Source organism: Schistocerca piceifrons, chromosome 6, assembly GCF_021461385.2.
Source record: "Schistocerca piceifrons isolate TAMUIC-IGC-003096 chromosome 6, iqSchPice1.1, whole genome shotgun sequence".
NCBI lineage: Eukaryota > Metazoa > Arthropoda > Insecta > Orthoptera > Acrididae > Schistocerca > Schistocerca piceifrons.
In genome coordinates, this window is record NC_060143.1 from 149,455,886 (window position 1) to 149,469,181 (window position 13,296).

General features: G+C 37.5%; 1 protein-coding gene across 5 annotated transcripts in view; it reads left to right on the top strand.

The window, feature by feature from the left end:
* Positions 1 to 13,296, top strand: part of LOC124802840 (RNA-binding protein fusilli) — a 499,044-nt gene that overhangs the window by 477,795 nt on the left and 7,953 nt on the right. For 2 of the 5 annotated variants that reach the window (XM_047263852.1, XM_047263857.1), the window contains exon 13: positions 2,163 to 2,530. In XM_047263852.1, coding sequence (XP_047119808.1) covers positions 2,163 to 2,530 — 368 coding nt within the window. Of the gene's footprint in view, positions 1 to 2,162; positions 2,531 to 10,117; positions 10,167 to 13,296 lie in introns of all 5 variants that reach the window. The other 3 variants (XM_047263856.1, XM_047263858.1, XM_047263855.1) reach the window with 3 other exon arrangements.

Sequence of the window (13,296 nt, forward strand, 5' to 3'; positions counted from 1 at the left end):
AGTAACAGACTGAACCATCCCCACTCCAAGGTCAGAGATTGGTCAAAATGAACATAAAAGCACACATACATAATTACTGCTAATTCTGGTAAGTCCACAGACGTCTTGTTGAACTGTTAAAATCCTATTTATGTGAAATAAAATGGTGTGGAAACTGCCACAGTTCAGTATATTACAGAACACTCAACCTATACTGATAAACAGTTTCAGCTTTAGCTGCTTATAAAATTGGGTGTGGGACATTTGATATAAAATATGCAGCCTAAATTAATATTTCAAATTAATGTGCTTACGTGCATCTAATATTCATTCTCTCTCTCTCTGTGTGTGTGTGTGTGTGTGTGTGTGTGTGTGTGTGTGTGTGTGTGTGTGTGTGCGCGCGCGCGCGCCATGTTGCATAACTAACTGCTTTAGAAATTTCCAGAATATTTTAATGTGATAATGAGAAGTCTCATATTGGTATTGGTAACCTTTAAGATTACTGAAATACATCACACTGTAGGCAAGTAAGGTTCAACATGCTTGACACTCATGTGAGAGAATATTTAAACCCAGAACACTAAGAAAAGTAAATTCAAAGTAGTTTTCAAAAGTAATAGTGTTCATATAACTCCCTTATTCAACAAATTCACTAGGAATTTAGTGTAGCTTTTTTTTTTTTGTGCTAGTAGTGTTTCAAAAGTAATAATTACTGAAGTGTTGTCTTCAAACATCAAACAAAATGCTTGAGAATTTGTGTGATAAAGGAGAAAGATTTCCTTTACTTTGGTTTTGCATGGTGGGCTTGTCTATTGATAAATCGGATACTAGATAGTCAGTTGGATCTACTTAACAAATTGTAACTTGCCCCCATCCCATCAGACTTTGACGAGGATTTGTAAAAGATGAATTCAATATGGATATGTAGTGCAGCATGTCCTAAAGGTAATTAATTGCAGATTATTTGAAATTTAGAGTTGAAACAACTGTACATATTGTAAGAAAATGGCTATTGGCCAAATAAAGAATTTGCAGGAAACAGTTTTTTCCCTTTGCATTAGTTGGGCAGCTTTGTTGCGTACTAGTAAGATTTTGGACACCAAATGTAAACTTAACCATTGCATCATCATCATCATCATTATTATTACCTTTTTTTATTTGCTATTTTATGAGGACCTGAATGTAAGTTTCCGTATGCTGGGAGATACTGCAGTATGCAGTAACAAACATTTCTGAAAGTCTTAAACTAATGTTTTATACCGATGGTTGCAGGAAAATGTTTCTAAATACTTCCTGGAAATACGTCAGTAGAGCAAATTCATTCAATAGGCATAGTTAATGCAAATTGTGTGTGATTCATCACAATATTATTTTATGTGCCACAGCATTCCCCTTCCTACATGTTGAACAGTTTATCAGAGGGTATGAGCAGCGCGCGCGCGCGCGCGCTGGCGCAACACACACACACACACACACACACACACACACACACACACACACTCACACACTCTCTCTCTCTCTCTCTCTCTCTCTCTCTCTCTCTCTCTCTCTCTCTTTTTTTAAAATGTGTGTTTTTCTTTTTTGAAGTGTACTTTTCATTGCAGAGGTTTGGTCCTCATGGAATTGGTGGTGTTTATTTGCATATAATTTCCTAAGGAAATTAATTATGACAATAGCCAATTTCTCTCAGGCATAACACTACTACAGCATATGGGTTAACAGGAGTGTTCTTTGCTTTCTGCAATGTATATTTTGTGTGAGAAGTAAGTTAGGAACGTCATTCAGGACAGAAGAGTACTTTCAGTGTACAACTACTGAAATGTAAATAAATGCCTAAATGAGAGTGGCAAAAACATTGCTGTGTATCAGAAATTTTTCTCCTGTTGATGTAGTGAGAGCTACAGGAAAAGATAACAGAATGATGGTAAAGTAGAAATTGCTATAACCCATTCATTCTCTTTATTGAACTTCTGAAAATATTCAAAACGAAGCGATTTAACATCTGATATTTTATGTTGGAGTACTCTGTTTCCACTTCAGCATTTTGAAAGCTGATGCTCCATTTTACACAGTGGCGAATATCAAGCAATGACTTTAGTTGTATCTAGTACCTAATGTTTTTACCATTATCATTATTTTTCAGTTATAGTTATATGCAGAATAGTGATAGCTTTTTCTGACAGGTGGGACAATCGTGGCTCCACCACCATTTGGTCCTGCAGCTTTTGCGGCAGCCTTTGGCCCAGCGGGCCCTGCTCAGCTGATACCTGCGGCAACACTGGCACCACATGCACACGGTGCTCCGCCTCCGGGGCTGGCTCCCCGGCACGCTTTCGCTGCAGCTGCGCCGTACCCGCATATCATCTACTGGCCGTACCCCTCGCCACCTGTCAGTCCCACATCGTATTATGCCGGCCCAGTGCCGTCACTGGCAGCCGCTCCGCCACCTGCCGTGCAGCCACCACCGCATTCGACGCTGGTAATCATGCAAGGTCTTCCCTTCTCTGCAAACGCTGCACATGTACTCGACTTCTTTCCTGGCTGTCCAGAGGTTAGGGGGGGTTCATTTACTACTAAAAAAATCACTGTTTCATTTCAAATGCATGCATGTGCGTTTCTTAAGATGGACACAATAAAGTTCCTTTGTCTGCTTCTGCAGCAACCAGACTTGACTATGGAATTGTAAACTTAATTATTTAGTTTGTTCATGTTTACTTTAGAATAGATGGCCCAGGGTGAAACAGACCTCAACAGGAAAGAAATTTCAGTCTTTCCATAAACATTAATTTAAACCTCATTGGAAACCATTTGCAGCTGTTATAGGCAGTAGTGAAGGAATTCTGAGAATGTTTATCAACAATGTAAAGTTGATTGCTTTTTATACAAGTTCATCTGGAACAACTAACCAACCTTTTATGAACAGCAACTAATAAATTATGTAATGATTGTAAAGGCTACTTCTTCCGTCATTGTTGTTAGCCTTCCACTTCTGCCATAACTTGCCAACTTGACAGCAATGGGACAAAATGTATGTTTTTCTTTGTCCTAAGTAGTCTCCTTACATTTTCATAGATGAAATGTGATTTTGCCAATGAGGCTTTACATTCTTATGAAATTGTCTTCCAATATTGGTGATATAATTTATTTGTAATTGATTTGAAATATTAACGTGTGCCTGATAGATTTAAATTGTATTTACAACTGGAAACAGAACTTTTTATGTTTCTTCAAGTGTTATTGTTTTCCATTACCCCTCATCTTTATGATTTCTTGCCATTCCAATTATCTTTTTACTTTCCACCCATGTTTGCTTTGTTCACTAAACTTTTGTGTCTGTATCAGTGTTTGTGTCCCAAACTTTTCTTTCTGACAATCAGCAGACAAATAACAATATTATTAAAGAGCAGTATCACCTCATTTTGTTTTGTTGACTGTTCCTGTTGATACTGCTAAAGATATCCTTTGCCATTAGTAGTGGGCACTGCTTTCTCAAACATCAGTTTGACCATTAATGCTTAATTCTACAGCTTCAGCTTTTTTCTAAGTGCAATTAAGCAAATTTATGTTCCTTCCTAAATAATTAAGTCTTTGTAGCTGCCGAGGAATCTAGCTTGGGTTTTAAATTCATCTGTGCGAAACACTTCTTAAGTTACACAGCTGTTGGAGAATTTCATTGACACTGACATTTACTTCCAAATGTGGTTGGTAGTGTGCTGGTTGGCCTTAAAAGCCAAATATCTGTATTTGGGTTCCGAGCCTGCACAGTTCGTCTGTTGAGAAGGTTCAATTCGCTACACACTATTCTGAACAGCTGATTTACACTCAGGGAATATGAGGATCTGAAACTAAATCTCACCTGGCCTAAATTTTCATCCAAAGCATAACATGTATTTTAATAGATACTGCAAGACACCTACAAAGGAAATTTATTCTGTCCAGTGATTGTAATATGGTTTTTCTGATTGAAGACGAAAGCTGTTGCACGCATCTCCTGATGCACTTAACAAAAATTCTTTGATAACAACATAATTGTAGTTCGTACCTTTAACTAAGTGGTGTTCATTGGGCTTAGAAGGAAGTGAGGGGGGAAGGGAGTGTGTGTGGGGGAGTTACCAGAGTAGACAGCATGGTGATTACGGTAAGCTACAGACCTTACATCCAGGCAAGACAATCAGTGGTGCTGAGTGGCACAATTTGTTGGAAACAGCAGCCCCAATGCCAGCAATGGAAATCATAAATACTTTGAGGTAAGAGGCAGTGTGGACTGAATAGGGTCGGGCTTAGAGTTGTGGGTGACTGTACCAGGGACAGCTAGAGGCAGATGCAGGTCGTGAAGACTGTGGTTCTTAACTCTTAATAGTGTGGGCCGGTTATTTGATTTGTTAGATTCTAAGCATTGAATCCAGACATTCAGAATTTGGTCTGCATTTGCTGTCAGTTTTTCCTGGCACTGTCTGAAGGGAAAAAAAATACAAAGATAAACGATGTTCAGATTATGTTACATCTTACTATGTGCAAGACTTTTAATAGTAATTATGCCTAATGCAGCATAATGGTGCTCAAACTAACCTTTAAATTTAATGGTTGCTTTGGGTGATTCATTAATCGTAAGAGGAGTGTGATGTAGACTAAGAGAAGTACTGTAATGCCATGGCTGTAAAGGCTTGTGATCTTCTAGCATTATCAACTGTTATTAAGTGTGGTGGTGGATCAGCATTGCATAAGAAAGGGAAATAAGAAATTTACTTCATATTCACTAAATGGATGAGGTAATAATACCAAAAAATAAGTATTATTTGCTAGACTTGTCTTTGATAGTGGGGGAAAAAGGAGAAAGTATGGAAACCGAATACACATCTTGTTGAAGAAATATGTCAGATAATCAACTTGCAATTGCATTAGTAAAATTTGACATGTCATTATGTAAAGGTGACTTAAGAAATAATGTAAACAATGGCATAGAGATAAAAAAAAAACCACCATCAAGGAGAGTGAAACTCATCAATTCCATGGACTGAAATTTAATAATTATTAGTAAACACTTGAAGAACAAGTTCTATCAATGAAGTTTTTAAACTAAATCTCAAATTTGTATGAAAGTGTAACATTGCATGGAAAATCTGTGAGGGAAATGAAATGAAAACTGCTTCTTCTGTGATCTTGAGAATTGATGGAAAGGTCAGTTTTTACTGTCTTTATTTACTTCAGCTTGCTGAAATTTTTCCAGTGAATGTCTACCTAGACTATAATGATCTCGAGTGATGATAATGAGAACATTAGGTTGCTGCTGTTCAAATCACAGTCAAAATTTCTCCAAGAATAAAAGTTACAAAAGCAGATATTGATATAATTGTATCATTGTGAGCTAATAAATCCATTGTGTAAGAGCTTTTAATGCACTGAGCAGAACATTCACTGTTCTACATAACACACAGTTTCAGATTTCTGCAATATATAATATGCAAAGATTGGCAGCTTGCTTCAGATGTTCAAGAATGTAAAATTATGCACTTAATAGAAAGAAAAAAAGTAGTCTCCTATGACTACAATCAATGAGTCACAGTTGGAATTGATCAACTTGTACAAATACCTGGGAGTAACACTTCATAGGGATATGAAATGAAATCTTCATATATGCTCAGTCGTAGATAGAGCAGGTGGTAGACTTTGATTTATTGGTAGAATACTGGGGAAGTGCAATCAATCTACAAAGGAGATTGCTTACAAATCACTTGCGTGACCCATTCTAGAATACTGCTCAAGTATTGGGACCTGTACCAAATAGGACTAACAGGGGAAGAGCAGCTTGAATGCTCACAGATTTGTATACCCAAGCAGTGCTACATAGCTGAAGAGTGGTGCTCTCCTTGTTTTAAATGTCTGATGGAAACATGGGTGTTCAGTTAAATATTTGAAAGACTTTTGAACATGCTGTGGTGATCACTTTATTGATGTGCATTTACCTTTTGTAATGTTGTACAGACACTCACTGGTTACATGCTAAAACAAAAAAGAATTGACTCTTTAACTTGATTTGTACATGACAGTGCTGAGGAATGATACTCAATAACGATAGTCAGAAATGACTAAAACTGGGGTTTTTAACAGCTGTGATGTCTTTTAAAGCCTTTCTTAATTGAAGAAGTGTCTTTGTCAGGAAATACAGGCAACAGTTTTCATCTTTTAGATCTTAGTGTTGTTAGTAGTTACAGTCTAAAAAAATGTTTGGTTGAAACCTCCTGTTTTATAGTGAATGTTGCAAGGGTAGCTCACTTGCAGAATTTTAGTTTAATAAATGTTGTTTATTCTAGTTTCTCATTTTCAGATATAGTATAACAGCATGTTTATTTATTTGCTATTTGGAATTATATGGTGCTTTTTATTTGGTCAAGGAGAATTTAAATGTCGGGTAAAGAAGTGCAGCTTGTGATACTAAGATGAGCACAAATTCAAGACACAGCTATTAGTGAAAAGTGGTTTTCTATTTGGGTTAATTTATTGAGGGAAGATTGACTTATCCTGCAAACATTGCAGCTGACTTACAGGTCTGGTGAAGGGATGGAATTCGCTTCCTGGAACATTTCTGCGTGATTGCCTGTGTGACGCAGAATTGTAACCAACTTGGCTCTACTGTTTCAAATAGTAGACATTGCATGACAGTTTTAGAGCAGAAAATTCTAATAATTTATTTTACAGTCTGTTACAGTAATTTTTCCTTATGTTAAACCATGACAGAGTTGTATATACTTGCTTTGATATGTCACCCCCCTCTCCCTTCACTACCACAACCTCCCCCAGTTCCAACCCAAACACACACTCCAAGACTCGAAGCTTAATTGGAGATAATTTTCATTACACTCTGATTGTCTTTCCATAATTCATCCATATGCATGTCCCAAAGAATATCAAAATTCTCTCTTCTTCATCATCATCATCATCATCATCTCTCTCTCTCTCTCTCTCTCTCTCTCTCTCTCTCTCTCTCTCTCTCTCTCTCTCTCTCTCTTCCCCCCTCCCTCCCCCCCCATAAATTTGGGAGAATTTAAACTTAACAGAGATATGTAGTGAAACATTCATTCAAAGAAGAGTTTTTTTTTTTGTAATTAATTCCTGGTTACCTGATGAAGCCTATTTCCATATGAAGGCTGTTTATAAACAAACAGAATGTTCCATTCCAGATGATTCAATATCTGTGCATAGTGAACACGAAAAAAATTGTAAGGAAAAATTGAATTGTGTGTGTCAAAAGGGGAGATCTCCCCTATTTTTGCTGCTGGTGTTGTAACCACTGAACTTTATGTACCCATTTTGTGAAATTGTTTTTTCCTCAGCTTGTGGCGTCTAGATTGCAACAAAGGAATTCATATAAGGAGGAGCAAGTTACCTGTCTAACAAACTTATATTTGTTTTCCTACATGATAATATTGCCTTTTGTGTAATGTTGGGTATCCAGAAGGTTACAAAATGCCACCGGCCCACTCACCCTCCAAACACGCCCATAATCAATGTGTGTCTTTTCTTTGGGGTTTCTTCAAAGGATAGATGTACTGCAGGAAACTATAAAATCCTATACAACTTGGAGTCAGTGTATTGATGGTGTGCAATATCTGAAGGCAAGTCTTAGTGTCAACTACAACGTGTACATGTAACGTCAGCAATTAATTGGTCAAAACAGTAGACACATTAAACATATCGTGCATTAGGGTTTTTTAATGTTGTGATGATTATCTTAGAAAGCAAATGCATGATTAGTGTTCTTTAGTGTGCTGTTATGTATGACATGAACGAGACGTTCCCATGATTCTCTCTCTCTGTCAATGTGACATTGTGAATCATTTAACATCCACCCTTCTCACTTTCATTTACACTTATTGTCTTAATCTTTTTCCTTTTCTTTGTGTGCCATTTACTTTTCTGGAATGAACTGCTTGTCTCCCAAGTTCTTTTTATATTTTTATTTTTCTCCCAGGTTGTTGCAGTTTAAAAAGTCAGTGAACAGTCATTATTGGTCTATAATATAAATATATACTGTTAGTCCTTGTTCCATATTTTTTTTATTTAGTTTTTGCCTAATATGATAGTGATATTTGATGTGTGATTTATTTAAGTATATCGGTCTTTTCTGTTTTTCCACCTACACTTTGTTTTGACAATCACATTACTAATTTTATCACTGGAAATGAAATGTTTATGCCATTATCATTTCTAATCTATAATCCTGTCTGGAAGTGAAAAAGCAATAATTGTCAGGTGAACAAAAATGGCTTTACTGCATCCACCAGTATATTTTTTTCTTTTTTTATTGCTGCTATGTTTTTCAAGGAAATACTTTCCATCATTAGATGTCTGTGGTTTAAATTAAGGTTACACATTGATGAGCCAAGACATTAGCACCTCCTGCTTAATAGAATGTTAGATGTTAGTCAACCTTTGGGACAAAATACCACATTGAGTCAGCATGGTAGGAATTAGATAAGTTCTTACTAGGTTTTCAGAGATGTGTGACAGCAAATGTCTATGTATAGGTCACATAATTCCTGAAAAATTATGGGCTGATGCTTTGTGGATGAGGAACTGGCTTCTGATAGCATCCCAGATGTGTTGCATCGGATTCAAATCGAGTAAATTTGGTGGCAGAGGTGTCAACGTGAATTCACTATCGTGCCTCATGATTCTGTCCTACTGACATGTACAGTTACTCTACTGAAAGATACCATTGCCGTTGGAAAAGACATGAAGCATGAAGGGTTTCAAATGGTCTGCAATGTTCATTTAGTCCACAGCTGTCATGATGCCTTCGATTACTACTATGGGTGCCATGGAAGCCCAATTTAATTCATCTATAGCATTATATTGCCTCTCCTCCCCTTGCCCCTCTAGCCTGTGTCCATGGTGTGGTGCATGTTTTGAGCAGCCATTCGCCTGGATGACAGTACATCTGGATTCAACGATTAACCTGGTCCAACGAAATGTGATTCATCTGATCAGGTGACACTTCTCCATTGATGTTGATGGTCAATGTTGAAACACACAGGGGTCCTCTGCAGCAGAGCCGTATGCCCAACAATGTGCGCTGAATAGTGTGTTCTTTGAAATTGCTGCAGCATTATATTCTGTCGTCGGATATGCTACAGATCACTGCCTGTCCTGTTTACAGAATGTGCAAGCCTCCAGCCTCCACATTGCATGATGAGGTGTGTATGTCCAGCAACTTGCCACCTACTTGTGGTTTCACTGTCAGTTAACAGCTTTCCATAGACTCTAAGAACAGTAGCATGAAAACAGCCACTAAGCCTTACTGTTTCCAAAATGCTTATTCCCAGGGGCCAGGCTGTAACAATCTGCCCATTGGCCAAGTTGCTCGTGTTAGTGGGTTTCCCCATTTACAGTCTGTATCGTCACCAGAATGATTTTCCCTTCATCTCTGCTCTGCTTAAATACTTCATTATAGCGTCACACGTGTGCAGTGCCACCAGGCAGCATTCAGTCTTGCGTTGGGCAATGGTCATAATGTTTTGGCTCATCAGTGATGATAACTGGTGCATCTACTTCTTTCTGTGTTACTGTTGTAATGCATAATTTTTGGGCACATGTCAGTTTTCAGTCAGTCAGTGTGCATTAAAATTGCATCCTGTTGTAACATCGGTATACAAAATATTCACTTAAGTTGGAATAAACAATGTAGATGTGCAGTAAATAAAGGAAAATTATACTGAAGGTGCCAAAGACATGCTGAAATAAAAACATGTACTGGTACCATGTAATTGTGATTTAGAACAAAGGCACACTTTGATGTTTTCCTTCAAAAACATATTGTATCACTAGAAAATGTTGAAGTAACACAGTGACTTATGAAATGAACCACTTTCACTTAATTGAAAGTATAGTGTGTACCCTATTTTCTTCTTGAATTCTGTGGAGAAAAGTGGTAGTAGTCAATCACTTCAGTACCATTTAAAAAATTTATTTGCTGTTTGGCAGAAATTTCGGAACATGTCTCTTAGTTGTAAAGAAAAAACAGATCAAACACACGCATTTGTTTCTCGAAAGAAGTTAGTTGTACGTAGTAGCCATTGTCTTAAGTTATTGAAAGTACATTTTTTAAGATAGTAATTGTTAATCCTATTGCATTTTGCAGTGGAGCATCGATTATTTCAATTCGAGTCACCCCAACATACGCAGCATCAGTAAGTGAAAACTATTTAGGAAATATTAGACATTTTATTTGTAGTGTGGTTTAAGAACAACGAAGAGGAGGTTTTCTCATGTCTGTATGTGTTTGTGTGTAATGCTTTTTACAATTTCCTTCCATTACGTGTTGTATTGAAATTTGGAAGAGCATTGAAAAATGGTTTTCAACTATAGGATTAATGTTGATTTTCATCTAAGCCTTGTATTTCCAGAAATAATCTCTTTTTGTAAGTGTTGACGTTACCCTAATAGGTTTGTATGTGTGTTGGCACTGGGGGATGTTAGACAGAAATAAAAATATTTCAATCACACTATGATGCAACTGACAACAATATTGGAAAACACATTGAGCAAAAATTGCATGCAGATAACCGTGTGAAATAACAGGAAAAATACAAAGTAATCCAATCTGTTACATATTCAGTTTTCAGGAAACTGTCTGCATCTTACCCATAATGCCTGAAGTATCTTGGCAACTTTACCAGATGATTATGGAATCTCTGATTACTGTTGCTGTGCGCACTATTTTCCCTTTAGAAGTTTAATATATGTGTAGAGTTGTATTGTATCTTTAATAACACTCTGGAATGTGATTGTTCTTTTTTTATAATGGTCTTCGAATGCAAGGTAGTTGAACATTACAATACTTTAGCAGCTTTCTTCTTTGAAGTCTATGCTCAAGGAGTTGATTATATAATGTTTGCAAACACACAGTACTGATACAATTAAGGCAGCAGTCTTAGGCACAAGGGTATACAATTTTCACCTGTTGCTTCAAGTGGTGCAAATTTTGTCTTACACATCTGCACCCTCTCCACAAAGAGATCATTTTCATACAGATTATTTCAAGCATAACAATTGTCCTTCAGTGGTTTCAGTCAGATGATTGGTCATACTCTTATGGATTCTCATTGTCTGATCAGTTTTGAAGCTATTTTGTGTGACAAAATAATCAGCCAGTAAAATTTAACTTTGTATGTGACCACACCATCATATTCTACAGGCCATCATTTCAGCCATTGTTACAATCACTTTTATCAAAGTGACTTCCCCTGGCTACTCCATTAAACCCTATTCCGTGTATGTGTTTCTGCCATATTTGATGCTCGTACCCTAATGCTGGTGCCACACACTTCCATTTGGTTTTCTACGCCCCGGAGTTCATATCCTTCTCTTATTCCATTCCTATTCCTGTACTTACACCTGTAATATCTTCACCTAGCATTCCCTGACATACCACCAATCTCTTTGTTTGCATGCAAGTCACTTTCTACATACACAACTACACACTGCACAGTTAGTAGACTCCCCCTAACTCCTCCCCTGCTGTCTGTCTCCCCTGTGCTCATTCCACAGATTTTTATCTTTTCACCACTCACCCCAGCCAATATTGGCAGTTGTATTCTGACTTTAGTAAGAAGTCTGCTTCCTAAGTTTTCAGTAATGAACTCTGATTTTTTTATATGTATGTGTGTGTATATATATATATATATATATATATATATATATATATATATATATATATATATATATATATATATATACCCCAGAGTTGTGCAATAATTTTCAGTAATGGAAAAGCACAACCTCTCACTGTATGGTTGAGGTGCTGAGCATTGACAGGGACGTAAACAAGCTTGGAATCATTGTTAAGCTTTTGAACGATGTCTGTCCTAAGAACTAGCTGGTTAAAACACACATGGCTACACTGTGCTAAGGCTGTAGCCAGATTAAGGTGTGAGTTCAGTGAGGTGAGGTGGGTTGGGTGAGAGGGACATGAAGGGGTGGGGGAAAGGATGGCTTACAGCTGAGATGGAGAGGCGTCAAGGTAACAAGAAAAATAATATGGTACTGGTGATCCCTTCTTGGTATATGTACGGTATATGAAATTGTGGAGTTCATTTGGAGGGGGGAAAGGATCTAGAAAAGCAGAAAGGGAGACAGCAGGGAAAAAGTGGTAGATATAGATTCATGGAATGCAGAGAGGCTGAAGATGGGGACAGAGGTGTATATGGAAAAGAGGCTACAGGAGACAAAGGCTTGGAAAAGTGAGTTGCTGAAGGATGTGTTGTAAGGGCAATTTCCATCAGTTTAACTCAGAGAAGTTGGTATTAAGGGGTAGAAGGAGATCCAGATAGCATAGTCTGTGAAACTACTGTTGAAGTTCAGTATGTGTGTCCAGTGATGTGATAAGCCACTGGATGGTCAACTTGGCTCTTGCAGTGATTTTAAGGAGGGAATTCATTCATGTGGACAGCTAATTGGCATTCATGTCTGCATAAAGGCTGTGCAGAAGTTACAGCAAAGTTATCTATGAGACAGTATTAACAAGTTCTCTGCAGGGAAGTATATGCCTGTGTCTGGACTGAAACAGAATATGCTGGTGGGTGTGTAGGATAGATCTTGCACCTCTGTCTTCCACGGGGATACTACCTGTGTGGCAAGAGGTGGGGAGTATGTGTGGCACAAAGATACTTGAAATTCTGAGGAAAATAAGCGTAAGCTATGGGGAAAGTTGGATAATAAACAGTATGTTCGAAAACAAAAGGGAACAATAAGAAATGAAGTTCAAAATGCAGTGTTCAGATTAAGAAGGTTGTTACATGGATGCAGTCTTTCACAGTGACAGGAGCACTGACAGAAATGAAAAGTTAACATGATGAATGCAGCAAGGATGACTTTAAAAAAGCTGACTATTCCTGGCCAAAAGAAGTCTACTAGTATTAAATGTAATCTTTAATATTAGGAAGAAATTTCTGAGAAGTATGTTTGGGGTAGAACATGTATAGAAGTGAATTGTGAACTGTGGGGAAAATCAGAAAGGAAGAAAATCGAAGATGGGGTGCTACAGAAGGATGTTGGGAATTAGGTGGATTGATAAGGTAAGGAATTGGTGAAGGAAGGAAAACATGGGAAACAAGGACAAAAAGAAATAACTTCATAACAGGACATTAGAGAAAAATTTCAGTGTTTCCTGAGGCATCCATATAGGGCAAACAATGTAGGGGAAGACAGATATTAGAATATATCCAATAAATAATTGAAGACATTGGGTGTAAGCACTACTCTGTAGTGAAAAGAAAGACCGAGGATAGAAAATTGTAGTGGGCCACATCAAACCTTTCA